General features: G+C 45.8%; 1 protein-coding gene across 2 annotated transcripts in view; it reads right to left on the bottom strand.

Moving 5' to 3' along the window:
• ppp3ca (protein phosphatase 3, catalytic subunit, alpha isozyme) overlaps positions 1–17,182 on the bottom strand; it is a 42,455-nt gene that overhangs the window by 2,863 nt on the left and 22,410 nt on the right. Inside the window, exons 3-13 of one of the 2 annotated variants that reach the window (XM_035527554.1) lie at positions 16,809–16,933; positions 15,516–15,627; positions 14,518–14,663; positions 14,189–14,328; positions 8,132–8,209; positions 6,974–7,068; positions 4,595–4,720; positions 4,387–4,464; positions 4,052–4,136; positions 3,762–3,859; positions 3,253–3,303 (exon numbers count right to left, since the gene is read on the bottom strand). In XM_035527554.1, the coding sequence (XP_035383447.1) occupies positions 3,253–3,303; positions 3,762–3,859; positions 4,052–4,136; positions 4,387–4,464; positions 4,595–4,720; positions 6,974–7,068; positions 8,132–8,209; positions 14,189–14,328; positions 14,518–14,663; positions 15,516–15,627; positions 16,809–16,933 (1,134 nt within the window). The remainder of the gene's footprint in view (positions 1–3,252; positions 3,304–3,761; positions 3,860–4,051; positions 4,137–4,386; positions 4,465–4,594; positions 4,721–6,973; positions 7,069–8,131; positions 8,210–14,188; positions 14,329–14,517; positions 14,664–15,515; positions 15,628–16,808; positions 16,934–17,182) is intronic. The other variant, XM_035527555.1, reaches the window with a different exon arrangement.

Below are 17,182 nucleotides of genomic sequence, written 5' to 3'. Positions count from 1 at the left end.
CGCGTTAATGAGGTGTTTACATTCAGACTGCTCCCAAACTGCCAAAAAGAATAAAGGTCACCCTAAAACTTTTTTTTTTTTAACAAGGAATCAGTGTGAGTAAGATTTTGATAACACTCAAAATATAAGATCCCTAGATTACGATGACAACAGGATATAATGCATGACAACAGAAACATTTTGCTCTTCACACTGTCAGAATGTTTCATGAGAAGGACACCAACAAAAATTGTTCCATGTTTCTTTGCATAAAATCCCGTAGGTCCAATGACAAATATTAAGAACTTTTTTACTTATATAAAGTTCAGTAGATGTGAGGTTTACTTAAGTTAGCATGAATATTTTGTTAATAAGTCTGAAAATGAGCTGACTCAACTGGAATACAAAACACATTAGATACAAGCCAAAAATGAGAGTAACAGAATACTGTGCTCTAGTATAAACAGTTATAAACAAAATGTCTGACTGACATGACTGATTGATGATTTATTGTCCATCAGATATCAATGTATAGTTGTGTGTCAAAAGCAAGAAGCACTCAATCATTTCTGCTTCAGATGTTAACATTTCGCAAGCATCATTCTGCCATCACTAGACGTACACGCGGTAAGGATGTGTTTTGCTAGCTAGCCAGGCCAGGGAAGATGGTATGCTTAGGAAGTTAGATGACATGGAACAAAAAAATTGTCACTTGGAAAATTTTTGCTGATAGCATTCTGAATGGTGACTATTTTAAATCAGTCATAAAGATGACAGAATATAATGTCCTATTTTAACTGTTCTTCAGAGAAATGTACATAGCAAGCTATCTATATTACAAGCCAAAGGAAAAATGGGTGGGACTTCATAAAGCTACCTATATGACTGGTGTAAACTCTTCTGCTACTTAAACATAATCAAGAAGCTTCCCAACAATCAAGCTGGTCTCATTAGCAGTCAGCAACCTCTATGAGCCCAGTTTCCAATTAGCATTCATACATTTGGTGTGGTATTAAACAGATGGCTTGCAGGATTAAAATACATAGCTAGCTATTGTGTACAAGAAGAAAATGAACCCCACTACTCAGTGGATACATATGATTTTAGCTAGAAGACAGGAGACTTGATTTAAAAAGTAGTTATACTACCATGATGTTATACTACATTCAGATACATTTTGTGTGGTGTGATGTAGAGAGAATCCCATGTTAACTTTTGACAGCATCAGCTATTTTTGTTATACCAGAACATTTGATCTGTGACATTTTACAATTATTTTGTAGAACATTTAAGAAAACTGGACACAGTGATCGTTTTCAGAACTTTTGAACCTGTAAAGTTCTGGAAATGTTTTGTAGAAAGTTTCCAGAACATTTGAAATTTTGCAAGAATATTTTCTGTGTTTTGATAATCAAGGGGGGAAAAAAATCAATAAACATAAAAAATAAAACCCTGAACGTTTATAGAACATTAAAAATAAATGTTTCCATAACCTAAAAGTAACAAAAGCAACACTCTTGGAACATATAGAAGAACTTTAAAGTTAGCTGGAAATTAGCAAACAGCAAAACAGAAGAATGCAGCTTTAAAGGCCCTTGATTACTCATAGTTTTTTAAAGGGATAACAAGTCAACTGTTATTAATGCGCCGTATAATTAATGCACCATATTATATCAGGTTTTTTATCTCCAGTCATGGGGCCCCACAGCTCTTCACAGTTGCCTTGTATCATGTGCCTGATCAAGCTCAGCGGCTCTTAGGCTTCTTCCTGAATGGGATGAGGTGTGCCAGAGCACGAAAAACCTGGATGTCTGTAGGCCAGGGCTGCCCAAGTAAGGTTCTGTAGATCTACCACATGACACACTGACCCGACTAAAAGACTTCTACTCAGTGCAGTGCTTTCCACACCCTTGGCTCTAGTTGGTCCTCATCACTGCTCTTTTGGCTGACTGTGCATGTTGAATCAGCATCAGCGATCATCCGTGAGGGAGTATTCTGATTGGCTGTTCAGTCTAAATTTAACTCAAAATGAGATAATATAACTGCATAAGGGTTTTTGTTGCATTGTGGTTTGGTCTACCAAGGCAGTGCGCTAGGCTAACATTACATTTTGTTACAAGGAAAGTAATTTTGTTGCGTTAAGTATCTAGAGAACAGCTGGAACATTTGTTATTATCTTGACATTACTGCATGCAATTTTGTCGAAGGAAGGAGCTCAGAAAGCGGTGGGAGTCACTCAGAACTCAGTGTACCCCACTAAACAAGCCTGCGCCTTTGAGACCCAGAGGCTTTCTTCTGAGTTATTTTGCGAAGGCACAGAACATACGTACGTGTCGTTCATCAGCTGTAGTCTATCTGGCGTGTAGGGTAAATACTTGCAGGTGACGAGAGGTGACAGTGAGCCGATGGAAGGGGGTAATCGGTCAGTCGCAGGTGTTCCTCGGTGTCAGTCTGGTCTGTGCCTAGGGCTGCAACCGAGCCCTGTCACCAGGACCAGACCTGGGTAACCCAACTATATGCTGTGTAGCCCCAGCACCAGAGATGAAAATCCATGTATTAAATGTACTTATTTCTATAATCAATGTCCTAACACCAGGCTTTGCCTTTTGTACTGGTTTCAGTGCACCGAATACTGGAGAAGAAGCAAACACCATTTACTTTAGCTCTGTCTCCATCTGTGAGTTACCGAGGTGTGTCTGCTTTAGCGCGCGAGAGGTTGCAGTTAGGCTAGCACACTCTAGTTGGCTGCGAGTTTCTTGCGAGTTCCAGTTACATGCTACGCCCATAGTCACCTCACGAGAGCCATAGAAAATGCAGCACTCGACAAACCAAATCATGCTCGTGTTAGACAGCATCTCAAACCATCATGCAGTCTTCAGAGGGACATTCTTTTGTTGTGATTTTATCATGTAGAAAGAGCACTGTAAATATCTGGAGTGCAGAGTAAATCCTTTAACTGGAGTTATAAATAAACAACAACAAAAAAAACCAAATAAGATAAAAACAAATAAGAATACTTGCGCCTTTGTCACTTCAGCTGCACCAAAAGCACAAGATTCTTTCAACTTTCTCCCTTAAAATAACTGAGTAATTCAGCAATATAGGCAACCGTTTAAGTTCTAGTCAATTACAATTCCCAGATATCTGCCATGCCCTTCCTTTGTTCCTTTCAGTGCTTTCTCTGTATGACTCTTCCGCTGTGTGAAACGTTAGTGGATGCAAGCTAACCAACAGCTAACGGAGGCTATACCCTGTCACATGTCCTGCGTTTACCTTCTCGGTCCTTTGATTCTGTCTCGATGGCTTCGATGGCCTCAATGGTGGCTGAGGGGGGGAGAGGAGGGCAAGTTACACATGAACAAGCCATGCAGTGGCAGTAGTGGCAGACAGGGAGCAGCAGGGCAGAGCTTGAGCCAGGCGGCAGGCTGGCCCCGCTAGACGCATGCACGCCAACCAGACTATGGAGCACGGTGCCATGCAACCCCTCAGGCACACACGCACGCGCGCTCTCCTGTCGGCACAGACTCACACTCGCCTCACCCCAGTTTTACCCATGATAGGGAAAACCGAACCACTGCGGTCCAGCCTTTGGGGCAACTCCCAGAGAGAGAGAGAGAGAGAGAGAGAAAGAGAGAGAGAGAGAGGAGTGCCCCAAAGCCTGGAGTTGGTCAGAGGATACAGAAAGGGACAGATGAAGAGACAGGGACATGGAAAGAAGTAGAGAAAGAGGAAGTGGTCGGAGACAAGGGGGAGGAGGGCCTTCTGTAAGGCCATGCGCTCACCACTCTGTAGAGTCTGTTTGCCTCCAGACAGCACTCCACTGGGCAGCATGCCGGTCGGGGTCAGCCCCTTTAGAGTCAGCACGTTCTCACTCTCTTCCCTGCATAAAGTCAAACACACACACACACACACACATACATATATGTATATCCACAAACACACACTTAAGACTCCAGCAGTCTCTCTCTCTCTCTCTCTCTCTCTTTCTCTCTCTCTCTCTCTCTCTCGCATCTGTGTGGAGTTTCATAAGACACTGACACAGATGAGCAGATGGTGGAAGTCCTCCTCATACCTGAGCACAGAGAACATCTTGGCCATCTTCCCAATGGCACGGATTTTGTTCCTAATCACCTCTTTCCGGGCTGCTGCTGCGTTTGCTGTGGGCGGATACGAAAGTTCAACCTCAGACTGCACTGCCACAAGGAGAGTGCTCTATAGTCACTAACATTTAAACGTGGGGCTTGTTGAAAAGGGGAACAAAACCTGATATTTCAGGAGCGGTCCCAGCTTACAGGCTTTGCTGCAAGTATAGTAAAGTCAAGTATACCGATTCCAGTTCCGGTGAGAATAAGCCAAAGGTGGCAAAAACAACTGCACGGTGAGACTGATTTAAAGGAGATCTCGTACCATCAAAGATCTCGTCTCCGTCGTTCATAAGCTCATCATCGGAGCAGATGCTCAGCACATTCACCAGCATCTCTGTGACTGCAGAGAAAAGAAGATCAGACCAGGACATGCACCTGCCAATCCTCTCAAGGGACATGCTGCTCTAGGATGAGTTGGTGCCTTCTGTATCATACTGTATATGGGTTGGGGGTAGACAGCTGAAGGTCACCTTTCTCTCCCACGAAAGGCAGAGACCAGGTGAACACGTCCATGAAGTTGGGCAGCCAGTAGGGATGTGGGGAACAGTTAAACTGTCGAATGTTCATCACGTTATTCTCATACTTCAGGACAGCGGCTGACATGAGCACACACACACACACACACACACACACACACACACCAACGCGTTTAGTAAGCTCCAGCACTGCATTCCTATTCATTCAGCAGAGAAATGATCTCCTAATCTCAGAAGTACATAATATCCTGCGCTGACTTGTTTCTTCATTTCTATATTTTTTCTCATAGGTCAATTACAGTGCCTTAAAATTCCAAAGTATTTAAATAAGTTATTTGTGTGCTGAAATCAAAAGAATGTTGCTCATAAGCAATACATGAATTAGCATACATTCAAAATAAGCAATCTGTAGTCCTCTTAATTAGAAAGCATAATAATAATAATAATAATAATATTCAATAGCACATCTGTGACCCTTTGGCCATTCTTTGCTTTAGCTGGTCAGTTTGAACAATAAACTCATAACTGGAGGCTGGACTTTGGCTTGGCTTTTGTATCCCACGTTTCTTAAAGACTCTTGAACTCGGAGCAGCCGGGCTGGACTAGTTTTGACACAGACAATACACATGAAAAGGACAAAATCCCTGACAATGAGAGGTGGAGAAACTACTGGCTAACACTCATCACCATTTACACTGTTTGCTAAGAGTTAAAGGCCAAAATGCCGAAAACTGTATCATCGCAAACCTCTGCTGTTGTAGCACTAAAGCTGACTTGGTGATTCTGGATGAAATACAAACCTTTAGTATAACTTTCACCAAAAATGACCCTTTTGCTCATATCTTAGCCTATATCTCATAAGACATCGATGTTGAACAATTTCCTCAAATTTAACAGTGACGAATGAGCACTTGGTAACTGGTTCAAAAGCAGTTCTTAACAAAGCTCAGCTCCTAGCCCTCCACACTGACAGTAGAGCTAGCACAGCATTCTTCGCTCTCTTCCAATTCCCAAATTCATCACAAAGACCATTTTGTACATCTAACAATCAAAACTCAGATCTTCTGTTTTTTTTTTTTTTTCCTGCAGTTGAAGCTCTTTTCCATTCCTTTATTCCTAGCCATCTGGACAACTGAATCTCCGTTTTGAGTGGTACACGCTCCACTAAGCTTGAGTGGTATATTTGTCCATAAACTCCACGTCATCCAGAACTCAGCTGCTCAGCTTCCGACCAGCATGTCTTCCAACCACAACATTCCATCTGTGCCTTTACTCACGTTTCACCTCCTTTGCTTGTAAAGCACTGAAGAACCTAGCTTTCTTCTACCTGTCCTCCAACCCCTTTACTGAGGGTCACACTCAGGAAGTCCTCAGGACTTCCACAGCTGACTGCTTGACTTACTCATTGGTCCTCCATGTGAATTCCATTGTGCTGGAGGCCAAGCCTTCCCTAGAGCTGCTCCTCAACTCTGGAATTCTTTCCCTCTCACAGTTAGACACTCCACACCCATCACTCTCAAGTTTAAAATTTGATGTATATCCTGTCTACCACCAGGCCTTTCACCAACTTCTCTTATCCTTCAAAACGTTTGACTTGTCATTGTTGTCATTGTAGCTGTTGTTATTATGAACTTTGTGAATTGTGATCCTCTCTAGTTGATGATACAAAGTATAGTATCTTTGGGTCTCAAAAATGTGCTATACAAAACAAATGTATCATGATAATTATGACCCTGAAGAAATTATTATAATTCCTCTTCTTATTATTACTACTACTACTACTACTACTGCTACTATTACTACGCTTATTATGACTAACCTAAGCAATCTAAATGCTTTGTGTATCTTTGAATATCTTTGCGTGTTATTTGCATGTAAGTTATCTGTATTAATCGGTAACAATGAGCTCTTTAAAAAAGAAATAAATGCTTCCAAATTGCTTCTCCCTGTTTGTGTGTGAGGGTATGTCCACGTGAAATGTCCACTAGATGGCGCTGTTGAACCTGAGCTGTTGACCCTGTTCCATCAGGAGAGATAAAGCCACATGGAAGGAGTCAGTCAAGCTGATGGGCCCTCGCACAGCCACATCTCCGCCATCTACTCCATTCACTATGGCAAACACACTCCGCCATGCACACACATCCTTTTCCAGTCGTTATAATGGAAACCCTCTACAAACCTCCCTTTGTCTATTATACCCATCACACCAAATATATACTCACATCTGCCATTTCTCTCCTAAGAATTCATCACATATTGCAGTCTTATGTGTCAATACTACTGCCCATAAACTCGCTCAGATTAAATGGTGTTAGCGTGTGATGAAATGAAAGAAGGACATACATTTAACACTGGACTATTGCTTTTACCTACCTTTGTTATTGTAAACATCAAGGTAGTTTGGTGCAGAGAATATGGTGATGAGGGAGGGAAAGCCAGTGGTCTGACTCTTCCTGTACATCCTGTATCTGTGGCAGACACAGTGCATGAGAGAGAGAGAGAGAGAGAGAGAGAGAGAGAGATTGAACCACTTAAATGGATATCACCAATTACTGAAGACCAAGACACGGACACACTGAGCAATGAGATGGAATGCGTGAGTGATCAGTGTCAGCTACCAGTGTGAGTAAGCAATGATAGAGAACAGTGAGTGAGAGTGTGCAGTGAGAGAGTAGTGAGCAGTGAGAGTGAGCAGTGAGAGTGTGCAGGGAGACTGAGCAGTGAGACTGAAGATGAGCAGTGAGAGTAGAATGAGAATATGCAGTCAGAGTGTAGACTGAGAGTGCACAGTGAGTATAGAGTGTACAGTGAGTGTAGACTGAGAGTGTAGAGTGAGTGTACAGTGAGTGTATAGAGAGAGTGTACAGTGAATGTAGTCTAAAAGTGTAGAGTGAGAGTGTAGAGTGGGAGTGTACAGTGAGTGTAGAGTGAGAGTGTATAGTGAGTGTAGAGTGAGTGTACAGTGAGAGTGTACAGTGAATGTAGTCTGAGAGTGTAGAGTGAGAGTGTACAGTGAGTGTAGAGTGAGAGGGTAGAGTGCATGTAGACTGAGCATGCACAGTGAGTATAGAGTGTACAGTGAGTGTAGACTGAGAGTGTAGAGTGAGAGTGTACAGTGAGTGTAGAGTGAGAGGGTAGAGTGCGTGTAGACTGAGCATGCACAGTGAGTATAGAGTGTACAGTGAGTGTAGACTGAGAGTGTAGAGTGAGAGTGTACAGTGAGTGTGTAGAGTGAGAGTGTACAGTGACTGTAGTCTGAGAATGTAGCGTGGGAGTGTACAGTGAGAGTGTACAGTGAGTGTGTAGAGTGAGAGTGTACAGTGAGTGTACAGTGAGTGTGTAGATTGAGAGTGTACAGTGGATGTAGTCTGAGAGTGTAGAGTGAGAGTGTACAGTGAGTGTAGAGTGAGAGGGCAGAGTGAGAGTGAACAGTGAGAGTGTAGAGTGTGGGTGTGCAGTCAGAGTGTGCAGTGAGAGGGCACGTGTGTAAAAAGTACGAGTGAGCAGTAATGAACGTGTCTGCATACATACCCAGCATCTTGTGCTTCGTGTGCTCGGATGACTGATAACAAGTTATTATTCTGTAGGAACTCACACACAGCTGGATAACTGCAAGGCACAGAGAGTAACAGAGAGAACTCAGCTTTTCCCATTTCCAATATCAGTCAACCAAACCACTAATAAACACAGAGTCTGCCTGTAATTTCACTATATAGCCAGCAGGGGGTGAATGAATTATGAACGAGTTATTTCCCTTCCACATATCTTGTATCAGACATTTTCCAAAAGTGTAAACAAATCCATTATAACTGGATCATTCCAGTGTGGATGTCAGCTGCCGGACAGACGGCCATTTCCGAAAATGATCACATGGTGGTGGCATGTACTCTAGAAAACCTAATCAAGCGGGAAGAATGAATCTGTGGTAGGAATATCCCCCTGTGATTTGAACATGTGTCAAACACTGGCAAGTCTTAGCAAAACCGATGGATGTCAATGATTGCTGTGATTAGGAGTCAGTCCTACACCACATTAGAGGGAATGTATATATCCCGGTGAGAGAATGAAGTGCACACTGGGGGAATTAAAAACTGCACACAGCAACAGTCCGGGTCTCAGGAGGACATACAGTGCATGTAAGTCACAAGCACAGAGACCTCTTCTGAACAATTACACTCATGCTGGCATTTTTATTACATCTTAAAGCTTCGACTGGTCAAGTCAACACAACTTAGCAATGAGCTACAGTGAGCAATGACTTTTTTTGTCATGTTCCCTTTCTTTCTGTCTCTCTCTCTTACACACTCTTACAGCACGCTCAGAAAAACAGACTGCTACAGAACTGCACCTATACTGAGTGGAGTTAATGTTAGGTTAAGCGTTGAGTTTCAACAGAGTACCAGCCATAATAAACTTCAGGGCATTTGTGATGTGTGTGCATAATCTTGCCCTGTCAAGATCTAATGGAGCACACAGTGTGATTTAACGGAGAGGACCTCATCCTGCGGTTTACATATAGCCTACAGCTCATTTTCCTGCTCTATGTGGGAACGAGAAACACAGCTAGCTCTCCTGTGTGTGTGAGAGACACAGCTAGCTCTCCTCTGTGTGTGAGAGACACAGCTAGCTCTCCTGTGTGTGTGAGAAACACAGCTAGCTCTCCTGTGTGTGTGAGAGACACAGCTAGCTCTCCTCTGTGTGTGAGAGACACAGCTAGCTCTCCTCTCCGTGTGAGAGACACAGCTAGCTCTCCTCTCCGTGTGAGAGACACAGCTAGCTCTCCTCTGTGTGTGAGAGACACAGCTAGCTCTCCTCTGTGTGTGAGAGACACAGCTAGCTCTCCTCTGTGTGTGAGAGACACAGCTAGCTCTCCTGTGTGTGAGAGACACAGCTAGCTCTCCTCTGTGTGTGAGAGACACAGCTAGCTCTCCTCTGTGTGTGAGAGACACAGCTAGCTCTCCTGTGTGTGTGAGAGACACAGCTAGCTCTCCTCTCTGTGTGTGAGAGACACAGCTAGCTCTCCTCTGTGTGTGAGAGACACAGCTAGCTCTCCTCTGTGTGTGAGAGACACAGCTAGCTCTCCTGTGTGTGAGAGACACAGCTAGCTCTCCTCTGTGTGTGAGAGACACAGCTAGCTCTCCTCTGTGTGTGAGAGACACAGCTAGCTCTCCTGTGTGTGTGAGAGACACAGCTAGCTCTCCTCTGTGTGTGAGAGACACAGCTAGCTCTCCTCTGTGTGTGAGAGACACAGCTAGCTCTCCTGTGTGTGTGAGAAACACAGCTAGCTCTCCTGTGTGTGTGAGAGACACAGCTAGCTCTCCTCTGTGTGTGAGAGACACAGCTAGCTCTCCTCTGTGTGTGAGAGACACAGCTAGCTCTCCTGTGTGTGTGAGAGACACAGCTAGCTCTCCTGTGTGTGTGAGAGACACAGCTAGCTCTCCTCTGTGTGTGAGAGACACAGCTAGCTCTCCTCTGTGTGAGAGACACAGCTAGCTCTCCTCTGTGTGTGAGAGACACAGCTAGCTCTCCTCTCTGTGTGTGAGAGACACAGCTAGCTCTCCTCTGTGTGTGAGAGACACAGCTAGCTCTCCTCTGTGTGTGAGAGACACAGCTAGCTCTCCTCTGTGTGTGAGAGACACAGCTAGCTCTCCTGTGTGTGTGAGAAACACAGCTAGCTCTCCTGTGTGTGTGAGAGACACAGCTAGCTCTCCTCTGTGTGTGAGAGACACAGCTAGCTCTCCTCTGTGTGTGAGAGACACAGCTAGCTCTCCTGTGTGTGTGAGAGACACAGCTAGCTCTCCTGTGTGTGTGAGAGACACAGCTAGCGCTCCTCTGTGTGTGAGAGACACAGCTAGCTCTCCTCTGTGTGAGAGACACAGCTAGCTCTCCTCTGTGTGTGAGAGACACAGCTAGCTCTCCTCTGTGTGTGAGAGACACAGCTAGCTCTCCTCTGTGTGTGAGCGACACAGCTAGCTCTCCTCTGTGTGTGAGAGACACAGCTAGCTCTCCTCTGTGTGTGAGAGACACAGCTAGCTCTCCTCTGTGTGTGAGAGACACAGCTAGCTCTCCTGTGTGTGTGAGAGACACAGCTAGCTCTCCTCTGTGTGTGAGAGACACAGCTAGCTCTCCTCTGTGTGTGAGAGACACAGCTAGCTCTCCTCTGTGTGTGAGAGACACAGCTAGCTCTCCTGTATGTGTGAGAGACACAGCTAGCTCTCCTGTGTGTGTGAGAGACACAGCTAGCTCTCCTGTGTGTGTGAGAGACACAGCTAGCTCTCCTCTGTGTGTGAGCGAGTAACACAGCAGCTTGGCAGCATGTGTGGTGCAGCCTTTGAGTTATGACGGGAAATGAGTGTCAAACAGTGTTCACCTCTCTCTCTTTTTCTCTCCCGCACTCTCTTCCTTGAGCTAAAGTATCTACTAATGAGTAGAACCTCATCGCGATACTACTTCTCTCCACAAATCATTCCTTATTTTACGTCTCTCTCTCTCTCTCTCTCTCTCTCACCCCTTCTCCCTGTCTTGCTCTCTCGCTTCAGTTTAGGCAAGAGGAGTGAGTTGTCATGGCAACACCACACTGCAAAGCCCTTAGGGATTGTGGGATAGATCGCAGAGCCGTGCTGCTGCTGCTGCTGGCTGCAGTGTAGGCCCTGCTCTGTCTCTCCCTCCCTCTCTCCCCCCATCTCTCCCTCCATTCCTCTGTCCATCTTTCCCTCTAGCTCTCCCCCTCTACCTCCATGACTCCCGCCCTATTTCACTCTTCTTCCTCGCCGTGCTCCTTCTTTTCTCTAGCTATCCCTCACTCATTCCTGCTGTCTGTTGCTGCTGACTAAACAGCGATTTAGGAGCTCGACGGGATTGGGGCTTGGGGTGGGGGGGGTGGGGGTGGGGATCATGTCCTTCTTCCTGTATTTTGGTTCAGAGATGCAGCTCCCATATCTGCTTTACAGCTGCTACGGACAGGGGTGTGTGTTCTGAAACACAACCCATCATGACACAGAGCACTGCCCCAGACATGCCACATGGCAGTGTGCTAAACAAATCAATGAAAGGATCAAATATAAATAACACATCGCTGATGCGAGGTGCCACAAAGAGCTATGTCACAGACCGAGACACCTGGCCAAACATTATATGCAGAGGTTCAAAAGGCAAGGAAGTAAACATGTTCCAAAGATGCACGAAGGCTCAAAGACTTAAAAGAAGCCCCTAGTGTATATGACCTCTTAGCCAGTATATTACGAAGACCTGCAAAAGGCTGATACAGTGTTTCATAAGTTTGTGAATCGAAAGAGGAACATTTAACGGCATTTGTTCTGAATGTGTGTGGGCATAGCTGTAGTTCATAAGATTAAGGTAATTATAAAGATTTTCATAAACAAGTCTTGGTGAAACAGAGGAAATGGAAAGGCTCCAGAATGATCAAGAATAGAGCATTCAGATTGAACTCGAGTCTGCAAAATATCAAAGGAGAGAGCACTTATAAATCCTGGCTTGTCCCTGGTTTGCGCAAGCTGCACTTTTCAGCATGAAGATTTTGATGCTGCGTTTTCAGCCCTCACACACAGTCTATGAACGCTGACAATGCACATCACAAGAACATGCCTCTGTGGTTCTTACATAACCACAATGTAATGGTGTATGCCTGGGCTATTCAAATGAGGCATCAGTGTCTTCAGTAGTTTGAGGGAACCCTGCAAAAAAAACTGATTTTGCCAGTCGTTTTTTCGTTAGCCGTTACACCTTGGTTACACCTCGGTCAGAGGCGTGGCTATTAGTGAAAGAGGCGGAGCTCTGCAGGGTTGGAGTAAAATCTGCAGATACTAGGCCCTCCACTGAGCAAGTCCTGGTGGGGAGCGGCAGTGCTTGCCACTGTGTATGCAGTCATGGGTGACCATGACGCCGCATGACGAGTGTGTTCTGCGGTATCACCGTGGCTACACCTACACGCGCACACACCTACACCGTAGAATGGTCCCTCACTGGAGTCAGAAGAAGTGAGTGTTGAAAGCCTCGACTGTGCTGAGAGAGAGAATATTAGTCCATATAACTAGAAGGCTGTAGGCTGAAGGCTGTTTATAGGCTGAATCGAGTACTGCTCCTGCTTTGCCCAAATCTGCTGGCATTTTTTTTCCCTGGCTCACTGCTACAGAGCACACGGCACCTACAGCTCATTCAGCTCCCGCACCCACATCCCGAATGTGGACACAGATGGGTTATTAAAAACCCCGGGAAAGCATACGTGGACATGGTCGCACGTGTGTGTGCAGGACTAAGGGGAAGCTGGCCATGGGCCTGACTGGCTGATACCCAGCATCCCAGGTTCAGAGGGGAAGACAGAGATGCCTCACTACCCTGTAACACAACACAGTCATCCAGCACTGCAGAGCAAGGAGCACAGCCCAGAGAACCGCCTGCGCGCGCGCGCACACACACACACACACACGCACGCGCACGCGCACGCGCACGCACTCGCACGCGCACGCGCACGCACACGCACACACACACTCACACGCACACGCACACGCACACTCACACGCACACGCACACATACACACACACACACTCACACACTCACACACACACACACATACACACACACACACACACACTCTCTCTCTCTCTCTTTCTCTCTATTTCTCTCTCTCTCTCTCTCTTTCTCACACATCTACATGTACACATACAAATACACATGCACATGGATATACGGTCACACAAACATGAGCCAGAGTGTGTAAAATGACACACATGGTGTGTGGTGTGGGATATTTTCAGGGACAGGCCTTCTAAACCTCTAAAGACCATCTCAGCCTTCACAGCACACGGAACGAATGTGGAATGTGTTAGGGTGTATGCCTGTCTTACTGAGGCTTTCAATGAATTGGATAAACACATGAGGTTTGAACTTAAAAATTCACAGACACAGTTCTCTTCATCCCTACACACACACACACACACACACACACACACAATAAATAAATAAAAAGACACCTGAACACTGTCTAACACCTACTCAAACAAACAATGTCTCCAGTGCTCCATCAGGTCTTCAGCAGTGTGTGAAATATTAACAGCTTGGTGGGACTTGGTGGGAGAGCTGAGAGTGCTGAGAGCACCAGCAGCTTCCAGCACCTGGAGAGAGTGAGTGATCCCCTACTGATCTCTCTGTGTTACTTACACACACACACACACACATAAATATACACACACACACACAACATACACACACCAATGTATATTTACAAACACCCACACATAGAAACACAGACACACACACAAATGCTTTTATACAAACACACATGCACAAATACACACACGCACACACACACACACACATGTGTGTGCGCTCACATACACACAAACACAAAGACACGGCACTGTGCCACCTCTTACATGTACACGTGAACTTAAATGTACACATATAAGCCGAAAGAGAACTGTGTGCCCATGTCAGCGTGCACTTCAGGTGTCATGACACTGGGTTTTGCAGAGGCAGGATATTGAGCGTTTTGTATGCGTGGGTGCATCTATCTCAAATTCTTTCAAATTTCTTACTTTCTTGGTGGTGGGAGTGTGAGCAAGATGTACCTGTAGAAATAGGAGCAACCTCTGACTGTGTTGTGGCTGAAGTACTCCTGGCTCTTCTCATTGCCAAAGTCCTCTAGGGGGTCTGACCACAGGAGATCGCACATGGGCCCAAACGCAGGTGGCTCTTTGAACCGATCCAGCTAGGCAACACAAAGACATGTTATAAAGAACTCACACTGGCTACACACAGGCACACACTCACTCACACAAACACACACACACACACACACACATTCATGTAGCTGACCCCCCCCCCCCCCCCCAGCCATCCACAGCATGGATGACTGCACTATGGAAGTGGAATGGAGTTCCTACAGAGTGGGCAGTACCTTTTTTATGTCGTCTAAGGTGTGTATTTCTGGCGAAAGGCCACCATGAACACACAAAAACTGCTGGTTCATGAGAGCAGCCAGGGGAAGGCAGTCGAATGCATCCATACAAGAGTCATATACTTGCTCCGAATACTTGATTTTACCTGAGAGAAAGACAGAACGATGTGAGATGTTTTGCCAACGTAGGATAAAGCCTACAGTAGTTACTTAATTATTTATAGTTTGTAGGTTTGTCCAAAACATCCAGAGAGGCACAAAGCTGACATGGCATATAATAGAACATTTCAGGCCGTAACCAAATCTTGTATCAGATATCTTTCTTATCAGTGTCCTCCCAATTACAATTTTAAGTGAACCCTTCTAGCTCTCATGTGTGTCAAAGTCACACACACACACACACACACACACACACACAAACACATTGACACACATACAGAATTTACAGCGTCACTAGTCTGCTAAAGGTCTCTTCCTGCGTGGGTCGACATGTGTTCCTCTTTTTTTCTCATTAAATCTCAATTCACTGCCTCTCAAAGGCATTTGTCTCCATGGTGACAGGTCAGCAGAGTAGGTACAGAAATAGTTTGTCGCCAACTCCACAACGCCCCCCCCCCACCCCCCACTTCACCTGTCTCGATATTCTCTCGCTCGGCCCTGTGGGATAGCGCCACTCTTAGGCATTACCTCATTGCCTGCTTGGCCCCTCCCCCACCCGCTCTGTCACCTCTCACTGAGCCGCTCCTTTCTTAAAGAGACAGAGACCTTCTCAGGGAACGCTCCCCGTCAAACACATCTCCTTACTCAACAGCGTTCCCACACCTTGGCCAGGGAGAGCAGCCCAGCAATTAGAAGTCACATCTCGAGTCGCTCGTCTAGAACATGCAGAATCAAGTGGGATATCTGAAAGCTGAAGTTCATGTTCAGAGAGCTAAAGAGCACGGCATGCCTGACAGGTAGAAGCGTAAGCTGCAGATAACACCAGAGTGCATACTCACATTCTTGTTTGAAGGTGAAATATTCTGTCAAATGTCTACATTCGTGATTTCCTCTCAGTAAAAATAGCGTCTTTGGATAGAGGATTTTCAGTGACCAAAGGTACAAAACACACTGCGGACAGAAATGTAGGCACAGTGTAAGAGATACGCATATGTGTGATACATGTGTGGCTACAGCAAACAGCACACACACACACACACACACACACACCAGACTACAGAAGCAGGTAAGGAGTCTAACAACGTGTAGCTTGTGCGTGCAGTGTAAGAGTCATGGAGAACAGGGAGGAGCTAATGGAGTATGAAGGCCCATCACAGAGAGTGACACTGGCAACCAGGACATCAGCTAGCAGGGAACACGTTCAGCCATATGGCCCTTTTCCCCAACTTTAGGTAATACATAATGACATCCATCGATGACACATCTACCATCGTCCTCCATCACCTGAACACTTACTGGGTGCCACCAGCAGAGTGTCAGTGCTTAATCCACTCCCTTTACTGCCAGGCCATAACACTCTCATGTGCACTCTTAATGACCCCAGGTGGGTGCAGGTGTATATATGTGTGTGTGTTTGTGTGTGTGTTTGTGTGAGTGTGTGTGTGTGCCATACAGGTTACAGGTTGTATAAAGTTTAAAGTGACTATTGCATAAGAATAATGTAATCAAGAGAAGCTGATTGATTAGCACTAGATATGCTGTTATTTCTTGGAAACAACTCTCTAACTCTGCAGTTGGACCCTGTCAGTCTGAGGGAAAAGCGGAACTAGGGGCTGGCGACATCAGCATGTGGTTATAAAAAGGAGAGCGACTGCTTGCTGTGTGATCTCACAACCCGGTTCTCTGGTCCAGGATGATGAATAACATCACCTTTGCTCAGCTGGGCGTGGTGCATGTCCTCGCTCAACTGGGGAATTGGGGAATCAGTTCTCCTACATTTTTGCCCGAGTCAGCAGGATCTCCAACTCTCAGGTGTGGAGTGAGGACTCCGTAAGCGAAATGGGGGGTGCACAAGAACGGTCCGGGGAAATTCGCAGGCACTGCGCACGCCCAGACGCAAGATGCCCCATTCTGCCCATAGACGAGGAGGTTAGCATAGTCGTCAGGCTGAGAGTGGTGTTGCCTACGGTGTGAGCTCACAACACAGTAACCGTTTCTCCTAGACCAGACTTTTGAGTGACACCTGTGATCAGCTCATCAACAGATAACATTAAGGCTGTATGGGAGCATGCTTGCAGTCACGTTTTGAAGCATTGTTGGAGGTGGAAAGGTTTGACATGAGTGCCGCTCACCTCGATACTGAAATAGCCCCGGTCCACATAGTCCCCCAGGAAAAGGTATCGCGTTGTGGCAGGTGACCCTCCCACCTCAAAGAGCTTCATCAGGTCAAAGAACTGCCCATGGATGTCCCCACACACTGGTGGCACAGAGAGACAGAGATACATTAGCACGGCACATATTAAGGAGCCCCAGCACACTGTCTCCCCCCCGGAGGACGACTGCATTTCCACCTGCTCTTGTGTATACACAGTCACTGTCTGTGGGGGTGCCGCAATAACGTCTTCCACTGAGCTGTTACTGGCTATTGCTCAAATGGTAAACTCACAAAAGAGGAAGACTGAAGACTGATGGCCAGATGGGTTTCATATAATAAAAGCACAAATCT

This window comes from Electrophorus electricus, chromosome 6 (assembly GCF_013358815.1).
Source record: "Electrophorus electricus isolate fEleEle1 chromosome 6, fEleEle1.pri, whole genome shotgun sequence".
Classification (NCBI taxonomy): Eukaryota; Metazoa; Chordata; class Actinopteri; order Gymnotiformes; family Gymnotidae; genus Electrophorus; species Electrophorus electricus.
Note: the sequence above shows the minus strand (reverse complement) of the source record. Positions and strands in the feature narration are given on the sequence as shown.